Below are 18277 nucleotides of genomic sequence, written 5' to 3' on the forward strand. Positions count from 1 at the left end.
CTTTTAACGTATCTCAGATTCCAACCTTTTGTACACATACATGCGATTTTACCTTGTTCTCGAGATATGTGTGAATGTAAAGTTAGACTCAGTACCGGCTATGAAGGACCGATGACGTAAAGCAGGGCACCACTTTAAGGGCCCCATTAAGGATTCCTTTTAAAGTATTCCTAGTGGGGGCAGCATTCGCAAGCAGAAAAATATAACCTACAGAGCCCACCTTGTTAACGACTTTCGCCTCAGTGATCCTCACAGCAGCAACGACGAACTCCAGGCTGTGTACGAAAGCCGTCTCCTCATCAGCAAGTCTCGGCTTTACTGGACGATAGACGCTGCCGTTTCGAATGAGAGACTGAGATGGATCTCAAACCATAACATACATCACATTGATCATGTCATCTGTCGAATCATCCCAATCGCTCTTGATACCTCCGAATCCGTCCTTTTCACCGACAAAACCATCCGCCTCAATCTTGCTCAATGGGACCGGAAGGCCGGCTACGACAGTCAAGTTGCCCAGTCCACCTCGGACTACCACTCCTCTACCGGAAACCTCTGCCTTCACGTCTTTCCCGCTTTCATCCTCGTCATCAATAGCTACAGGATCATCTTCATCGCTTGCATCCACCTCCCCATTAGCCCGTTCCACCTCATCTCCTCATCCGGCAAATCTATCGACCAGAAGGGCATCCACACCGAAGATATCGTTTGCACCCTTGCCGACCATCCCAAATGAGCTAAAACGACGTAACTCCATCAGTATCGGTGTAGCATCCCGTAAACACCTCATCGGAGGTGGAGGTGGTAGTACAGCAGGCGGAGCTGGTGGACCGCGAAACGTCAACAAGATCATGTTGACTGATGAAGATTGGGAAAATTACAAAAGGCATTATAGCGAGAAGAGCGGGTAAGCGGTCTGCTTTCGCCTATCAGATGTGAAGAATCGCTCCAAGCGGTCGTATTGGAGTCGAAGCTGATCTGACGTCGTGACTCTGCAGTAGCGAAGCTGTCGACTTGGGTGCAGTAGCGATGCAAGGTGCAAAAGCACTATGGGGCAAAGTCAAAAGGCGTTCATCCTCGCAATCGTCTCAGAGTTCTGTCACGTCCGACACATCCTCAGCATCGACCTCAGGATCAGGTCTCACCTCCTCAGTCTCTGCTCCAGCACTATCGGGCTCAGTGTCAAGCCTACGCACGGTCGAAGAAGATGAGGAACACCACGAACCATCGTCGGATCGAGCAGGATCGCCGAACAGGCGAGGAAGTCTGCGCACAATACCTGGATCACCACCGCCTCGGGCTGGTAGTGTGTCCAGCGAGTCGACTACAAGTGCTGTTTCAGATACGGAATCCGAATTTGACCCTACGGAACTTGACATACAACCGTCCTATACACCCGGAAATAGGCAAGCTGCTTCGGAGGCCACACATAATGTCAAGAACAAGCTGTTGGACGTGGATGGAACCGCGAATGGAGAAGATGGAGACGCAACACCACGTAGATTACCTTCTCCGCCTCCTCGCCGGGCAGATATCGATCCCATAGCAGAAGAGGAGGAAGAAGGGAGGCGTACACCAGGCGGACTTAAGACCGGTACTCAGTGGGAGCGAGAAAACCACGAGAAGAGAGATAAAGGAGACATATTAGGCTTCGATCCTGAAAGATTCGGTCGAGCTTTGGATCTGGCACGCAAATATTAGTTGACCCGAATATCATAACGGTCTCTGCTACTGTAGCTTTCCATTCAGTGTACATGCAGGATTGCCCCAATGATATCTGTCACGCTCGGTCAAGCTGTAGCCATTGCGCTATCAGCGCCGCTCCCATCCATCCTGCTAAAACGATTGCCGTAGTCTCCCAAGGCTTGGTGGGTAGCAGTACTCTCAGACCAAATCCTGCACTCATACCTCCCAGCAGTCTCGTTCCTATCCATATCCTATCCGAGCGTGACCATGCGTGATGGAGTGCGGCCTCCAGCTCGAGCAACTCGACAGGAAATTTGATTGGCAATGTCGAAAGCAGAGATATGTCACTAGCTGTCGCAGGCAGATGTTCGTGAATCGATGGCGGTGGAGTGTACCATATCGATAGGACTAGTTGCAGCAGAAGTGGAATTAACGATGTGTACAGTAATGTCAGAGAGATTAGAATCGGCCTGTCATCAGGCTGCATCAGCGCTAGGACATGTCATATAAAAGTATTTACTGACAAGAAATTCTCGCGGCGACCATCCCGCTTGTCGACTGGGACAACGCGGTCGTTGCCAGCAGGATACCAAGCCCTGATTCTGAGGGCCAATAATGCCAAATACGATGTAATGACATGTTGAGCAATGGTCTCTAGCAGTACGCAGCTGCAGGTGACGATGATTTGGCTGACGCTGACCTCGTTCAATGATGTAACGGTCGGCAAAAATCGCACGATGCTTTCGGCCAGTATGCTGATAGATCCCATGGTCCATGCATCCTTATAGAGCTTCTGTCTTCGGATCGCCTGCCGTTGAGGTTTAGCGATCTCGACGCCCTTATCTGCATCGAAGGGAGGTGAACCTCGGTTGAACAGTAAATGAAGGAATACTCTAGGTTTGAGCAAAATTAGGTCGAGCAGTATGATGAGATCCGGGTGCTCGATCAATGGATCCAGAAATTGGTCGCATCTAGGCTGTACATTACAAGATCAGTCATGCTGAACCTGAAAAAGTAGATATATGACTTGGAGACACAGTACTCACGCAGACGCCCAGCCTGATGTTGGATTTCGTCTTGTACGTAGTATACACATGATCGGCTGGGTACGCACAATTCGTACATACTGGCATAATCAATGCTCCTAGCTAGACATGTCTGATACCTTCATGTATCTGTTGAGCGAGCCATTTATGTTGTCGGTATCGTTGTTCCATGTATGTGGGCGGTGTTCCGGATGTTGACGTTGATCCGTTCGTTATATCATGTCTTTATTCTGCCGCCGCGCAACAACATGACCTCCGTCATTCAACGACTCGATTTCCTCCTTATCTCCCTCGATATCACATTATAACATTCATCATCATCATCATCATACAATATACTTGGCATCATCAAATACCGTGATCCTCGCAGCGTCAAGACACCATCTCGATCCAGGCCAGCTTCTGTTACGCTGAATAATCTATTCAGATAACGTCACCATCAGTCGAACCTGCGGCTGACTTCTCACCGGCTGCCTGACTTACCCTTGATCACTCCTTTCATACATATAATCTACTCGACATGTCTCTCAGACCCGTACTTCGACATTCACAGTCATCTCCTGGCGAGACGCCTTCCAGCTCGATATCAAATACTGTTTCGCCATCACCCTCACCAAGCTTCTCGACCTTGCCCCAGACCGGCACTACTAATTCATCATCACGTGTATCAGTGCAAATACCCGAACGACCGAAATCGTCGCATCACGAATCATACGCAAACTTGCCTTCTGCAATGCACCATTCTGGATCAGCCGGGTTCCCGCGCACAAGAACGAATTCAAGTGGGCAAGGGCCAAACGACGGGAAATACAGGAGGAAAGTCGGGTTCGAGGCATTCGAAGCTGGACCAGCGGCTTTGTTTGCTTTCACTTGCCAAGTAGGTCCATTGAGGCAGGCTATCATACGCATACCACTGCTGATTCATGGGCTCCTGTAGGCTAAGAGTGAAGGGTATAAACGATCGAGAAACACGAGAGTCTTCGCGGTAGCGGTATCGCCCGATGAATCAGGTGAAGATGCCTTAGATTGGTTGATGTCGGAATTGGTGGAGGACGGGGATGAGGTGGTGGCTATCAGGGTGATCGAAATGGACGAAGGTGGTGAGTCCAGCTCCAACACCTACGTTTCATGACGTATATTGATTCGCGTTTCGTTTGGCAGAACGTCAATCGCCGGAAGCTCAGGACGAGCTTCGGGAGGATGCTCAACGGCTGCTGCAGACCGTCCTGCAAAAGAACAATGAAGCAGATGACAGGAGGGTAAGCATTATTCAATTCATGCCCATTAGGCTGAATTTGAACTGATGATTATGGCATACAGATATCGGTCATCGTCGAATTTGTTGCTGGAAAGGTCACAGAGATCCTGCTCAAGATGATTGCGTTGTATCGACCCGATTGTAAGTTGGCTGCCATCGTGAAACTGAACAACAGCTCACATCTTGATAGCCTTGGTCGTGGGTACCAAAGGAATACGGAGCAAATTTCAAACCTGGGGCAGAGCGTTAGGAGGTATGTCCTATGCACCTGCCCAAGTCATGTCTTTGTCCTGATCATCATTCATACAGCGCCCGGCATGGGATCCGTGTCTCGATTCGCAGTATCACATTCCCCTGTACCGGTCATCGTCGTCCGACCCGAACGGAAGGTCAAGAAGACGTTGGCTAAACGGCAGAACGATCCGAAGCGTGGTCAATACGCTGCAATTGTGGGACCCGATGGACTGGCTTTGAGCAGAAGTAGGAGTAGAGGCAGTATCGGAGCCACCAGTGATCGAGGAGAGTAGATGGATATTTCCCTGTTGCTCGGCATATCAATGACTGAAAGGGATATTGTGGACCATGATCTCGGAATGAATAGACTGTGAGATTCATATTATTTGCTGTGATCGGATTTATCAAGTTGTACATAGGTATTAGCAATGGACTTCTCATTATTTCTCAAGTGATCCGCATCGCAGCGCTGCTTGACTGCAATCCGCTTCAGTCTCTAACATCCCGATTATGTCCGCTGTGCCCTTTGAGATGTGCAGCTCACATCACCCCCAGCACTGCCCCTCCGAAGTTTCGAAGCGTGCTATCCGGACTCCCATGACCGACAAGGCTGATTACGGGGTCATGACCTCGCTCTTCACCATTACCATATCACTTTGACTGGCTACCAGAGGGGGTCTAGTCGTTGGAAACAATGCAAACACCCGCTCCTTCGACAAATCGATTGCGCTTACGATAGGCTGAAGTGGTACTTCCTCTTGACTCTCGCTTCGATGCCTCGTGTGAACTGGATAAGGTCTTGGTATGTTCGGCGCAGGTCCGCGAATCATGAGTTGGGTGTCAACCTCTGCTTCAGCGCGTTGGACCGCTGATTGCGCGTCTACCTTGACTGCTCGACGGCGGTTTTGAAACTACTTGCTCATGGCCATCAGCTAAGCCCCGGCAGATTCCTTCGATCACTGTATGGGGACAAAACTTACCCATATCTGAACGCTTCGCGAAGTCATGCCCAATTTCCTAGCTAACTCATCCCTTTCATCCGTTGAGGGATATGCCGTCTTCTCGAACACATCGTTGAGTATCGCAAGCTGCGAGTCATCGGCTGTGAAAGCTCCTTTGTCAGTATCTGATCTTCTGTCTCACGGGCCCCACGCATGAAGACGAGCTTACCTCGCTTTCTTGGAGCCTTGAAGCTTCCCGGACTGATGCCGCTTGAAGGACTTGTGAATACGATTTCTCTGCCATAACCCAATATATGGCCACCGTGAGCCAGACCCGGGTGTGTATGCGTTTGCATGCCCAGCCCTCCGGCCGAGTAGTATCTGGGATCCATTCTGGGGGGAGCATATGGGTGTATCTGAAGTCTTGGTCTAGCCATGGTCTGAGTTCGACCTGGTATCGAGATCGCATGGGCCGGTGGTGGGGGAGGCGCAGCCCACGCAGGGCGATGCAAGGGGTGAGAGGCGAATCGGATCACAGCATCTCCACTTGATGGGTGTCTTCGATGTGTCACCGGCTCATCTTGAAATAGGGGCGTGTGTGAAGAATAGCTCAACGATTGGTGTCTGTGATGAGGCGGGGGTTGATAAGCGCTTTCCCGCCCAGAGATCGTGGACGAAATTTCGCCTTGAGTAACCGGTGTAAGTGTTGACATTGGGAAGCTGCGTTGAGAAGCAATGCATACTGGGGTCCGATAGACAGTCTTTTCCCTATGACCAGTATGGATGGATGGCAATGAAGCCAACCTCTGATGCTGTGATCTTTGGTCGTTACGGGTGGACGACGGAACCCAAAAGGACCTGGTGTGGTGGTGTGAGGTAGCGGTTCCTGGTTGAGGATGTTGCTTGGGTGGCGAGCCCAGTCGAAAAGCATCAAGACCAATTCCAGTACCTCGACCATTGCCACTTGGCCCAGCAAGGCTGAGCCCGATGGGCGGTCGAGGCAATATTGGAGGTGTTCGAGTAAGTGGCGGCAAATTCCTTGAGAAGTTTGAAGGAGAAGCAGTGGAACCTGTGCGGCATTTGATAGATTAGCTCAGAGGACTGGGGTCAAAGGAGAGTACTGCTCAAGCCGATGTGACTCACGTTTGTCCAGCTTTTTGAGATCTGGACTGGTAGATGAACTCTTGCACGATCTAGGGGTCAAAGGCGGAGAATGGGATAGTAGGGCTCGGATATCCCTAGGCGGTGGTACGGGACTTGCATGAATCGCCGAGGAGCCGTCCGCCGATAAGGCAAGCGGAACAGACATGGAAAGTTGTCTCAGAGGCGGCGAGGGAGTGATGTTTGGTGTCTGTGGGGAAGTTTCCGGCGACAAGGCCATGACTTGATATCCACTGTCAGACATGTTGTTTTAATCGGTTGTGAGTGAGGTCGTGAGCGAGATGTGAGTTGTGAAGTGTTCAAGATTGTGCAGGATTATAACCGTCAGTGAATGATCACTTGCTCGACAATTTTAGAACCGTTTTTGATTTTATTTTATTTTGGTCAGAAGGTGTATTGCACAATCGTGTTTTTGATTGAGAGGGGATAAACGGATCATGAGTGGCTTGATGAGAAAATTTAGGAAGAAGTGCATGCAATCATGAGAGCTGAGAGAGATTGATGAATCTAGGTATTAGTCAGGGCGACTCAAAGGACAGGAATATCTCAGTCTATGCGAAAGGGCAGAAACCACAAAGGAAATTCAAACGTTTCGATGAATACGTTTTATCTCGCCAAGGGAAACATGAGAAGTGAAAGGTCGGGCCTTTGGTCCTCTCAGGTATTTGACTATAATCAATGATCAATCCCATAAGAAGTCCTTTCACTGGCATCGGAGCTGGTACAAACGATCAGACGAGACACTCTGTCATAACAGCTACTTTATGAAAGGTCAGTAGGTCAGTAGGTTATTGTCTCAATGGATCCAATAAGACCGGGTTTAACCATCAGCAGCGCGAGAAAATATCGTGATGGGGATTGTATCGTTCAGTATCGCGGTCCCTACTTGCCGTCAAATCGCTTTTGAAGGCGCTGTTTATTGATTTCTGAGTCGTGGACACACCTGCAATCCCGCAAACACGGCTTGGAGTCGGACGATGTCGCATTGAGCGCTAATCAACCGTTGGTCAACATCGGTATTTCGCCAAAATTGTATACCGGGATGACAATCAGGGGATTGGCATGAATGAATTGACTGGCAGATTGAGACAGCCTGAGAACATCAGGGGTTTATCAGCTTGATCATGCTGAGACCGCGTCAGAGGCCGGGAGCTACTTTTGCAGTCGAAGCTTGGGACTCAAAGGAACTTACCTTTGAGTCCAACGTTCTCCCTGTCAAAGGAGATCATATCGATACGACGAGCCTTCCGTATATCTTTCATGAGGTATTCATCATGATGGATTGTGATCCTCGCACTACTAGGGGATTGCGATAAGCCGTTGGGAGGACGCTGAATGGAATACTGACTAATAGGTCTCCTATCCTTCAGTATTAAAGTGCGAGGAGAAGGTATCAATGGCCAAATATCCAGGATATTGTTTCGATTCTTTCAGTGAATAGATAACTCGGTTCATGATCGATATACACCGTGTACAAACAGGAATAATGGGTATCTCAAGGCCCGATGAACAACCGAATGATTAATAGGTGACGTATGATGGGAACAGCAAACAAGGGTAGGTAGGATAAGAGTGGAACAGATGACAACAACAAGTATGAGGTTTGGGGATTTAACGATACAGTGTGACAAATCAGGATGAAACGTTAAGAGATTGAGTGAGTGATCGATGGTGTGGATTACACCCTTGCCAACAATTCCCGTACCGGCAGTTCCTCTATTCGCGGACGACCAGTATCCCGCTTTGATTCTGGTTTCTCGGCTATCATCTCCCTTTCGAGGATGTATTTCCCTTCCTTATATTTCTGATCATGTTCGAAGGCGAAGTCCTGTATGCATCGGTTAGCATTCAAAACATCTGCCTATACCAGACATGACATGGCAACCACAACTGATTCTCCAACTCACATATTTCCAGCCCAGAGTCGAATGACACACCCTGCAATACACGTCCCTGACCGTGTGTCGCCCGGTCCTCATTTCTCTATCTTCTGCATCGCCTGTATACGTATTGACCCTACATGAACGGGCTCAGAATGCGCTCCATACGATGTACGTCGGCAGAAGCTCCTCATACTCACACTTGCTGCACCAGGAGCGCTCTCCCATGTTGGCCGGTAAATTGCTTAGCATGGCAACCCCTGTCAGCACTAGTCACAGACAAGCAGTCTCTGAACGATTTGCCACCGATAATTACATGCATGTACTCACCCTAGACATGATACCTTCCGTTACAGCTAGATGGTTCCCACACTGCTTGCAGCTCAAGACCGCTTCTCCAGCGAGATATATGCGGAACGTCCGGCCCATGATACTGATCCGTTCAGCAGATAGCGATTTCTTATCGGTGCGACCACGGTTGTGAAGTATGGGCAGTCGTGATGGGATTTGTTTGAATGCCGGCTCAGGTCTGTTGGGAGAATCGTATATTTGAAGAGGGGCTCTTGGTGGAGTCAGTGGTGAGCGTGACCGGACAAGTGTCACTTTGTGCGATTTACTATCATGTGTGGGATGAAGGTTATGTCAGTGTGAGATGGCCTTACTCGGAAGTGGGTGATGACTTTTGGTGGTTAGTCCGGTTATAAAGAACACGGATTGCATCACATAACATAACATTCCGGGATCACCCCCACTTTCACACGGTGCATCTTCTACTCCAGGGTGTAGTGGCAGAGTGGCATGCATTCTTCCCCATTTATTCGGATGCAGTCTCTTGCACAGCGTTAGCCTGTGCGGAGCCAGCCACTGTGGCCTCGTCAGGTCTGGCAATGGCATGCGTACCCAATGCAGACTTGAAGCACCACCTTCCAGGAGATATCATTGATCCACACGAAGGTCCTTTTACCTTTGTCTTCATTCGGCCATTCTTCTTCGTTAGGTGAAAGGCAGGAAAATTTGAAACTCCTTCCACAGGGTCCCTTTGATTGTCCACATTTATGGTACATCTTCAGACTAATTTATCCTAATGGTCAATCTTAGCATATTTCAACTCCATGCAGACGAGACCGTTTGTTCAGTCCAGTGTCGTGAAGAGCTGGAACATCCGCTCTTGTCTAATTCGTTCATTTCCTTTTCCGAACGTCGCTTTCATTTCCTATCCAATCATTCATCCTCCTCTACTGGCATCTGTTGCCCTGGACACAACTAGCACCGGACTGGTATCTATCACTCATGAACACACAGACATACACCACATAAGTATTCACACTCATTTGTTATAATTTGCCGACACCTCAAAACCTCTCAAATCACTTCTGAACCCCCCTCAGCAATCCGCGCAAGATGTTTGTAGCCTTCTTGAATCTTCTTCTTGCGATTGAGCTGGCTCGAGGCCAATCTTCAGGTACAATTACAATCTCGTCGTCCCAAGCGTGTATCGTTCTCGCCGAGATAGCCGCTTTGCAATCGCCTATGACAATCACCTCGATGGTTCCAATATGTCCTAGCTCTGGAACCGAAGCGATACCGTGGCCCATGTCGAATGAAGGTGATGGTGCAGCCTCAAGTATTGGAATTTATGCTGGCATAGACGGCGGTAGGCCGGAGTGTGCAATGATTATTAGCCAGATGACGGTCATGTACCTGCTGGGGAGAACATTACGATGGGACGAAGAAGGATCATTGTATGACAATGTCACTGGAGAATCGGTTGTGGATCCGTCGAATCAGCAAGCCTTAGTTTGGTGAGTGTCATGGAGCACTGCTGGAATTTGACCTGATCGGATTGGCAGCTCGACTTCGGACAAGATCTTGCCATCAGATCTTGTCATCCCCGACCCAACTGCTCAAAACAAGGATGATCCCGCTTGGCAACAAGCAATCACTCTCAGTAACGACCATTCAAATGGCTCCTCGACCTCTTCTACCTCGGACCCCTCGCTGTCATCTTCTATTGGCCATAGCTCGACTTCGATTTCGACCACTCTCTCCTTAAAGGCTGCGTCACTTTTGGGTTCTGCGACTGATCAGCAAGGCGTGACGGTCACAGCTACAGATTTCCACATATCAAGTACAGGAACTCAGACGACCGACACGAGCCTGGGGCTCGTCACTTCGAACAGCCTCACTATGACACTACCAGCATCGACTGAAAGCTTAGTCGAAGCCACTTCGACTGCCACGGAACCGTCTATCATCAATACTACCGTCACAAGCGAGACAGCTGGAACCGCTGAATTGACAACCACGTTTCCTTCGTCGACCCCCCAATCGAACTCCACGTACATTGTCAATCCCAGCAGCCAGCCATCGGTCGCCGCTGTACAAGATACGACTACTGTCACCATGGCAGTATCCTCAGAGCCCGAGAGTGCTTCACCAAACTCTGGGATAGGCTCGGCGACCGCGGATGCATCGGAGGCTTCGCCAACATCCGCTGAAATGAATGAGGTGACCTCTGCCGCTCTCTCAGCTATCCCAGACACCACCACTATAATACTGGATTCCCAGTCCGAGGAGCAGGAGACCCTGACTAGACAGACAGAAGATGCAGTTACATCTGCGACCGATACCGCTATCTCTGCATCAAAGCCCACTAATAGCTTGGCAACAAAGACTGAGGGCGTCATCACAGATTCGCCCGGGCCTTGTGAGTCGTTCATCTTCAGCTCGTAGTATAATGATTGACGGGTGCTACGTGACAATTAGCCACGGCAAGCTCTTCCTCACCGTATACCCAAGATGTCGTGGCGGCAGAAGATTCAGAGACGAGCTCGACAGCCGCTAGCACGTTCACCTCCTCCAATACGAATGAGCTGACTTCTATGGCCATAAGCGCTTCCAGCTCAAATGACTCTTCTAGCGCCCTTGAAACTAACGGTACAATCGTCTCTTCCGAAACCACTTCACCTTCGACTTCTCCTGCCCCTTCAGCTGTCAGCCCGGAAACTTCAAGTGCAGCTTCGGCGGAAATAGAGAACGCCAATGCAGGTATCCCAAGCGTCACGATAGAGCCGTTCACCATGAGTCCTGAAAATACGTCAATATCCTCGATAGCCGAAAGCGTCAGTGCCGCAGGCGCCAGTACTACTAGCTCCCCAGATCCAACTGAAGAGGTATCATCATCCATATCCGCTGTTGAGTTCAAATCCGCTGAAGAGTCCACACCTATCATGACCTCGTTTGCATCGACGACCGCAACGACGACGGAGTCACCCACTCAAGTCTACGTGGACGAGACTATTACCACAGTCGTGTATCCGACCGCAGGTACGATGAGAGATACCGACACAACAGCATCACCTGGGGATCCTATGGACAGCTCAAGTCTCTCGACAATTGAAGACGCCATGTCAGCATCAGAAGCCGGATCGACAAGTGATAACACGACAGAGTCCTCTGAAATCACCCCGATGTCCTTTGCTGAGCATGCTGCCACCATGCCGATCAAAACTTCAGCCGTCGTATCGACTGCATCAGTCAATGCACCTTCAGATACTGCTCCGGTCAGCAGTCCAGCGTCTTCGTTAGCATCGGCGCCTGAGCAAACAGAGGATGTTACAACTCCGCTGAAAACTTCGACTGCCCCTCCAGATTTCAGCGCGTTACCGATACAGGCGGCCGTCGGACGGCGACGGCGTCATCGGCGAGCCAAACGTGGTATGGGTGGCTTTGGTGGGGGAGGGTGGGGTGGAGGAGGCGGCGGCGGCGGATGGGGTGGATTCGGGGCAGGGGGATGGGGAGGTGATGGTGGCGAAGAAGGAGTAGGTCGATGGGGATGGGCAGGCGCCATCGCTGATAGTCTAGGCGCTGAAGAGGAAGAGGGATGCGGCGTGAATTGTAACGCCAAAGCTGAGGTACCTGTTCAAGCTGGGCAGACTCAGGCATATCAGACTGCTACTCAAGATCCACCCCCGCCGCCGCGTCCGCCGTCTGCACCACCTGCCAAGCCAACTACTCTTGCAACGACTCAGGCAGCTGCTGCCACGACTCGAAGTTCGATCAACGCATACTCGTCGACGGCTGCCCGAGTCTCATATCCTCAATCGGGCGTAGTGAGCTCAGAACTTCCTCCTACAGCATCCGCGACTATCAGGACCTCGTATGAGTCATCGATGTCCATATCCCCTTCTGCGATATCAACTGGATTGGCGTCGCCGACAACGTTTGCGAGCAGCACCAAGGAGCCTGCAACATATTCATTCGGGTATCTAACGACTACGCAGAAGCTTCCATCTTCGCAGCCGATGATGACCATCCAGACTGAGACTGATCCCTCAAGATTTCACACTTCAGCCCCCCAATCTTCCGCCCTCAGTCAGTCACCAGTCACACGTCCTGATACGTCTAACAAGTCCGCCATCTCAGGCTACACATCGAACAAAGCGATGGTCACAACCTCTACTTCCACATTTCGAGCTTCAGCCACCCAAACCGCTACCCTCCAGCAGACTACCACCGACGTCTCGACTTTTCAGCGCTTGACAACCGAGACCTCGGCAACAAGTACGACGGAAGTGGCTACCTTGCGTTCTTCCACTACTCATACAGCCACTTTTCAGACCGCTACCACGGCAACCTCTTCTACCACAAATACGGCAACCGTTCAAACATCCGTGACGCACACCTCGTCGGCCACAGCCACAGAATTTACAACCTCAACCAATGTGAATACCGTTCAAAGTTCGGTGACTTTGCAAACTTCCACTACGGACGTGAATACCTTTCAGATCTCGGTGACTGAAACTTCATATACTACAGAATACATAACTTCAACTGACATTGATATATTCCAGACCGCCACAACAGCTACATCCACCTTTCAAGCTTCAATCACTGAAACAGCTCGGGAAACAACGTCTATAACAGATATCACCAGCCAAACAATATTCTCCACCGAGATATCGAGCCATACCACTTCAATAACTGAAGTCACTACCTCCACACACGCAGTCGAGCCTCCGCCTCCCTCTCCTTCGTTATCAAGCTCACAGCAACCAGACTCGGGCGAACAATTCTCTTCCGAGCAGCAGGTGTCTGCAACACCAACCGAGTCCTCATCGCAGACACCGCAGGAGCAAAGCACTTCCTTTGAACCACCACCTCCATCAGAGTCTTCATCCAACTCCCAGCCCGAGAGTACAAGCTTCTCAGAAGTCCCAGCTCCATCGCCTACTCCAGACAACCCTGAGCCATCGCCTTCCTCAGACTCAGGGCCACCCCCAGCCGAGTCATCGCCGACAGATAACGGAAACCAGCCTCCCGCACCAGATCCGGGCGACTCGGATCCACAGACGGAAGTTGACCCGCTACCAGCTGCTGATCCGCCGGCGTTCTCGGTCGACGGAGAAGCTGTCGGCCAATTTACCGGTCCAGCTAAACGGAGTATCCTAACGAGGACACAGGGGCTTCCAACATCGACTAGGCCTGCTACCTCAGCCACGCACGTTGGATCACCCCGTTCCGCGTTAGCGAAGCGCCTACCTAGGCCTGGCAGGTCAATCGATTTGTTGGATCCAACTAAAACAGCTAGCGGGTCACAGCAAGAAAAACTCAATGAGAAGTCTAGAATAGTCAGAAGGCATCGCTGGCGGCTAATAGGGGCAGGTGTCTGACACCGATAAGCTGGGCAGGATGGGAATCTCGTATTTTAATTTTAGGCTACACAGTACAGTGGACAATTAGTATAATAAATCAAACTTAACTTTCGCTTATTTTGGCAATGGATTGCTTTTTTCTTTCGGTGTGAGCACGACCCAGTGAGATGAGGAAATGTGCTGTTCGACAGCGGAAGGTGCGAAGGAAATGCAAAACATGTTGTCTACGTAGATTGTATGTTCGCGGCCTCGCTGGCAGGGTCCACTGCGGCATCCACATTTGCCTCCAGCTGGAAATGACAATTAGTGACGGATCCAAGAATCAAGCTTGCATCAGAACTTACAGGCTGGCTCACTGTTTCATCGCCCTGGCTTTCCAATTCCGGAGCGTCCACCGGTGTTGATACCTCAGCAGTGGTTGATGCCTCATCTATCGGTACAGGATCGTCTGTCTTCTCGTCCTCGGCAGGATCCTCCATATCGACATCTTCTGCCTTCACATCGTTCGCGTTCTCAGCGTTTGACTTCTCTTCAGCTTCGATTGTAGGTGCAACTTCTGTCACAGGTTCCGCTTCCTCGTTGGGCTTGTCGTCTGCATCCGCCTCACCCGCTACATCCGCCACTTCCTTCTCTTGCGCAGCTTCTTCAATCTTCTCTTCTTCTGCTTGATTCTCTACTACAGGTCCTTTGGGTTCAGACTCCCCTTTCACAGCGTTCATGAGGACATGCAAATCTCGTTTGGATCCCAATGCTTTGAAGAGTTTTAAGTGGTTCTGCGAGGCCAGCCGTAATCCTCGCCACGTCAGGCTTGACTTTCTCTGTAGCCGAAGTCAGTCAATTTGTGATTTCTACAAGACTTTCTTCGAGGTCACATACCTCCTTATTGGCACTCAATTTTTCAGAGGCAGTCTCGATACCCATAGCTTTGTCGTCCTCTTCATCCGCGATTATGCTCTGCAACTCTTTGTCAAGTTGTTCCACGTCGGTAGCCCTTATATGCTGTACATTCAGCCGAGATTCACGTAGCTGTGAGCTGACACTCACTTCTGCCTGCCCATCAGCTGATCGATGCCTTTGAAACCGTTGTGCCACAGCATGGACAACGGTCTAGACCCAACTTTGAATGTGTATGGTTTCGGAGGGGCCAAGCGTTTCTCCCAGAGCTTGGCAGCCTCTTTCGCTGTGCTTTCGTCCAGCGGCGGGATTTCAAATACACTTTCTGGGCATTGATCATTCTTCCATTGAGCCTGGCAGAAAAGCATCTAAGCTTCACGTCTGAAGTTGAAGAACAAAGATAGTACACTCACATAGTGTACTTCTCTTGTTATTATGGACAGGACAGTCTCCTCGAATCTCTTTCCATCGGTCATTCGCAAAAGTTCATCTCTTATCGTCGACACCTTCGCTTTGACCCAATCTTCGTCTTCCGTGATCAGCACAAAGGTCTCAGGCATACCACCTGTGAATGCTTGTTTGCCGGCCGAAGCCGGAGTGAGGTTGAGCAGGAATTGGAACAAGATGAAATATTGGACCAGGATCTGCCGACGGAACGATGGATCCGCAAGCTAGTGACGAAGATTGAGTTGATTACTTGCTGTATATAGGGTTGACGGGTACTCACTTCGTACTCGAATAGGCGCTTGCCAGTGAGATATCTCGGATGGAAGAAACCGCCCTCCCCCACGTCCTCCGTTGACCGCTTTCGCTTCTTCCCGACCGACTCAGCATCCTTCCCCATCAAAGCCTTCTCCTTCTGTGTTTGCGCGAATAAATGTGGCAAAACGAAATCAGTCTTCTCCTTGAAAGATTCGAAGGGCGTTTTAGCTGGGTCACCTGTTGCTGGGCCATCAAGCGACGGTGGATGAGCGAAATATTGTTGCAAAGACCAGAGTGTCGGGTAGAAATCAAGCTTGTCTTCCTTGGCTGTGTCCCCGAGTGTCAGTGAAATCAGATTTTATGGTTCTCTGAAGTCAACATACCCTTTTCTTCGGCCTCAGTCTGCGGCTTGTCGCGCTCGTCTTCCATCTTGACGTCTCCCTCACCATCTTGCTCAACCTGATCTTCCTTTGGCGCTTCGACTTCAACCTTGGGCTCTTCCTCGTCCCATGTTGTTCTCACTTCTGCATAGTCTCCTCGCATATTTATAGCACTCTTATCGGCTACACTGATCACCGAACTAGCGAATTGATGAACCCGCCCACGGAATACCAGATCGTCCGGCGTCCTCGGCAGGAATCTGAGGAAGGCATTGATTGTACGCAGAAGGGGTAACGCTTTCCCCCTCGAAGCAGGCATATCCTATATATTCGTCAGCCCAGTGAACAGCAAAGACTCGAGGTTTGACAAACCTTGGTGAATCGCTTTGAGCGTGTTTCTATATATGTCCATAGACCTCGCCAACTTTCTACGGATATCAGTTCTACCAATTCCTCTATCAGTGGGATGAACAACGCTCCCGGCTCTAAAGCAGGCATGTCTACGAGAATTTCGTGGAGTCAGTACTGATTTAATGGGAGGCCGTAGTGCAAAAGATAGACATACCGGGAAAAGCATCATACACGATTTCATATAAGGTCAAGATGATGTCTAGCCTGTCCTGCAAGCTGATTTGAAAGGCCTGCTTCTCCTCGCTTGTTGCATCGGTATCGGGCTCAGCGAGCTAATATGAACAGGTTAGACACCATTATTGCCCTAAAGCCGCCCTGAAGATATGCTCACCTCTCCACTTGTGATGGGCAGCACGACTACATCCCTGCCCACAACTTCCAACACGGTCCGTATGACATCTCCAGCTTTCGATGAGCTTTCTGAGGCGTTAAGACTGGCAGACGGATCGTTCCACGCTTGCGTGAGCTGTGTAGTGAGCTCGGAAGGTTCGATTGGTTTAGTCAACTGTCGATTGGGCGGATGCGAGTTGACGACATCGGTCAAGGAGGACTTCAGAGCAGGATATAACGCCGAAGCCATTGCCCTTACCTCAAGTATGCTCGGAGCAAGAAAGGGGGCCGACAACACTTCTCGTTGTAATGATGACTCCGAGACAATCATGCAAACGGAAAGGACCAATATTGCAGGACGACTGACAGTGAAGTTACCGGACGGAATCAAATTCCCAGTCAGTGTCCTCGCTCAAGCGATAACTAATGAAGCAAGCGGCAATGTCATCTATACATCTCTTTATCTTTTTGTTCAACTATCAAAAGTTGCCAGACTTTTACTCCATTTACGTGATCATCTCAGTCTTGCTCGACCACCTTAACTCGCCAAGCAGCGCTTATTGTCAACATGTCTGCTCGAGGTGCCCCTTACGGCTCCCCCCGTGACCGCGATCGAGATAGTCGTTATGGCAAGGATGACCGGAATGGATCTACGGCTCGAACCAGAAGCAGAAGCAGAAGTCCAAGGCGAGACCGAGACAGATATGATGACAGAGGTAAGCCCCATCCTAACTGTCATCGCCCTACACTTACTCGTTCCTCCCTTTGAATTGGCCACTCATCATGATTGACATAGCTGACCTTCGCTTTTTCAGATCGAAAGTACGACAGTGAGACTGGTCGAAGCAGCAATCGCGATGATCGATCTAGGAGAGATTACGATGGCCCTCGAGATCGCGAAAGAGACAGGCGAGATGATTTTTCTCGAAGTGACAGACGAGATCATAGAGACAGAGACAGCAGAAGGGACGAATACAGTCGTGCGGAAGCCAGACCCGCAGCGAGTCGAGACGACGCCTCGCGGGACGTTCCGAGAGGCGGATACTCGAGAGATAATCCGAACAACGACCCCAATTATCGTCCTTCGCCTAAGCCCTACGAAAGTCGTCCACCTGCGGGCGCAGCGCCTGTGCAGCCTCGAGCGGGACCGTCTCAGAATCAAGGTTATAGGCAGAATTACGGAGGCGGGTATGGAGGGTACGGCAATGGTAGTGGAGATTACGAGAGACCGTTGGATAGAAGAGCGATTGAGGAGGGCCGAAGGAGACGAGAAGAGGAAAGAGCTAAAGGTGTTGTGTACACGGAAGCTGGAGCATATGACCCAAGCGCAGAAGGTGAGTCGGCTTGCACGAATCATAAGTGTTGAAGCATGTTGGTGAAATGCTGATCCTCCAATATTAGCTTCACCCGCTCCACAGGAAGAACCTGAAGATGAGATTGACCCAGATGACCCGGAAGCTCAGATGGCCGCAATGATGGGATTCGGCGGATTTGGATCGTCCAAGGTAAGTCAAAATCATCTGCGCTCTGAATTCACCGCAATAGTTCGCTGATGCTGAGTTTTATTCCACTTTACAGGGACAGGGCAAAGAGGACAACATCGATGGTGCTGCCAAGGTGAATAAGCAGAGATCTTGGAGACAGTACATGAATAGAAGAGGTGGTTTCAACAGACCATTAGATAAGATCAAATAATTTGT

General features: G+C 50.2%; 8 protein-coding genes across 8 annotated transcripts; 4 read left to right on the forward strand and 4 right to left on the reverse strand.

Annotated features, from left to right (window-relative positions):
• Positions 1 to 392: 392 nt before the first annotated feature.
• On the forward strand, positions 393 to 1701 carry I303_108475 (uncharacterized protein; the record flags this gene model as incomplete). Its single annotated transcript, XM_065969849.1, has 2 exons — positions 393 to 907; positions 999 to 1701. The coding sequence occupies 2 exons, from the start codon at positions 393 to 395 to the stop codon at positions 1699 to 1701; spliced, it is 1218 nt and encodes a 405-aa protein (XP_065825921.1).
• Positions 1702 to 1780: 79 nt separating this feature from the next.
• Positions 1781 to 2819, reverse strand: I303_108476 (uncharacterized protein; the record flags this gene model as incomplete). Its single annotated transcript, XM_018410475.1, has 3 exons — positions 1781 to 2156; positions 2211 to 2662; positions 2733 to 2819. The coding sequence occupies 3 exons, from the start codon at positions 2817 to 2819 to the stop codon at positions 1781 to 1783; spliced, it is 915 nt and encodes a 304-aa protein (XP_018260284.1).
• Positions 2820 to 3252: 433 nt separating this feature from the next.
• Positions 3253 to 4517, forward strand: I303_108477 (uncharacterized protein; the record flags this gene model as incomplete). The annotated part of the gene is made up of 6 exons (XM_065969850.1): positions 3253 to 3609; positions 3670 to 3832; positions 3894 to 3991; positions 4053 to 4131; positions 4181 to 4243; positions 4300 to 4517. 6 exons carry the CDS (start codon positions 3253 to 3255, stop codon positions 4515 to 4517), a joined length of 978 nt encoding a protein of 325 aa, XP_065825922.1.
• Positions 4518 to 4838: 321 nt separating this feature from the next.
• On the reverse strand, positions 4839 to 6570 carry I303_108478 (uncharacterized protein; the record flags this gene model as incomplete). Its single annotated transcript, XM_018410473.1, has 4 exons — positions 4839 to 5135; positions 5205 to 5326; positions 5395 to 6234; positions 6309 to 6570. 4 exons carry the CDS (start codon positions 6568 to 6570, stop codon positions 4839 to 4841), a joined length of 1521 nt encoding a protein of 506 aa, XP_018260282.1.
• A 1434-nt stretch (positions 6571 to 8004) lies between these two features.
• Positions 8005 to 8635, reverse strand: I303_108479 (uncharacterized protein; the record flags this gene model as incomplete). The annotated part of the gene is made up of 4 exons (XM_018410472.1): positions 8005 to 8154; positions 8234 to 8342; positions 8407 to 8450; positions 8537 to 8635. The coding sequence occupies 4 exons, from the start codon at positions 8633 to 8635 to the stop codon at positions 8005 to 8007; spliced, it is 402 nt and encodes a 133-aa protein (XP_018260281.1).
• A 972-nt stretch (positions 8636 to 9607) lies between these two features.
• On the forward strand, positions 9608 to 13878 carry I303_108480 (uncharacterized protein; the record flags this gene model as incomplete). Its single annotated transcript, XM_018410471.1, has 3 exons — positions 9608 to 10008; positions 10057 to 10913; positions 10973 to 13878. 3 exons carry the CDS (start codon positions 9608 to 9610, stop codon positions 13876 to 13878), a joined length of 4164 nt encoding a protein of 1387 aa, XP_018260280.1.
• A 206-nt stretch (positions 13879 to 14084) lies between these two features.
• Positions 14085 to 16827, reverse strand: I303_108481 (uncharacterized protein; the record flags this gene model as incomplete). Its single annotated transcript, XM_018410470.1, has 10 exons — positions 14085 to 14150; positions 14217 to 14678; positions 14737 to 14851; positions 14905 to 15107; positions 15168 to 15425; positions 15482 to 15783; positions 15840 to 16158; positions 16209 to 16336; positions 16402 to 16519; positions 16579 to 16827. The coding sequence occupies 10 exons, from the start codon at positions 16825 to 16827 to the stop codon at positions 14085 to 14087; spliced, it is 2220 nt and encodes a 739-aa protein (XP_018260279.1).
• Positions 16828 to 17145: 318 nt separating this feature from the next.
• On the forward strand, positions 17146 to 18272 carry I303_108482 (uncharacterized protein; the record flags this gene model as incomplete). The annotated part of the gene is made up of 4 exons (XM_018410469.1): positions 17146 to 17293; positions 17393 to 17911; positions 17979 to 18082; positions 18156 to 18272. 4 exons carry the CDS (start codon positions 17146 to 17148, stop codon positions 18270 to 18272), a joined length of 888 nt encoding a protein of 295 aa, XP_018260278.1.
• Positions 18273 to 18277: the final 5 nt, after the last annotated feature.

Source organism: Kwoniella dejecticola, chromosome 11 (genome assembly GCF_000512565.2).
Source record: "Kwoniella dejecticola CBS 10117 chromosome 11, complete sequence".
In the NCBI taxonomy this organism is placed as follows: Eukaryota; Fungi; Basidiomycota; class Tremellomycetes; order Tremellales; family Cryptococcaceae; genus Kwoniella; species Kwoniella dejecticola.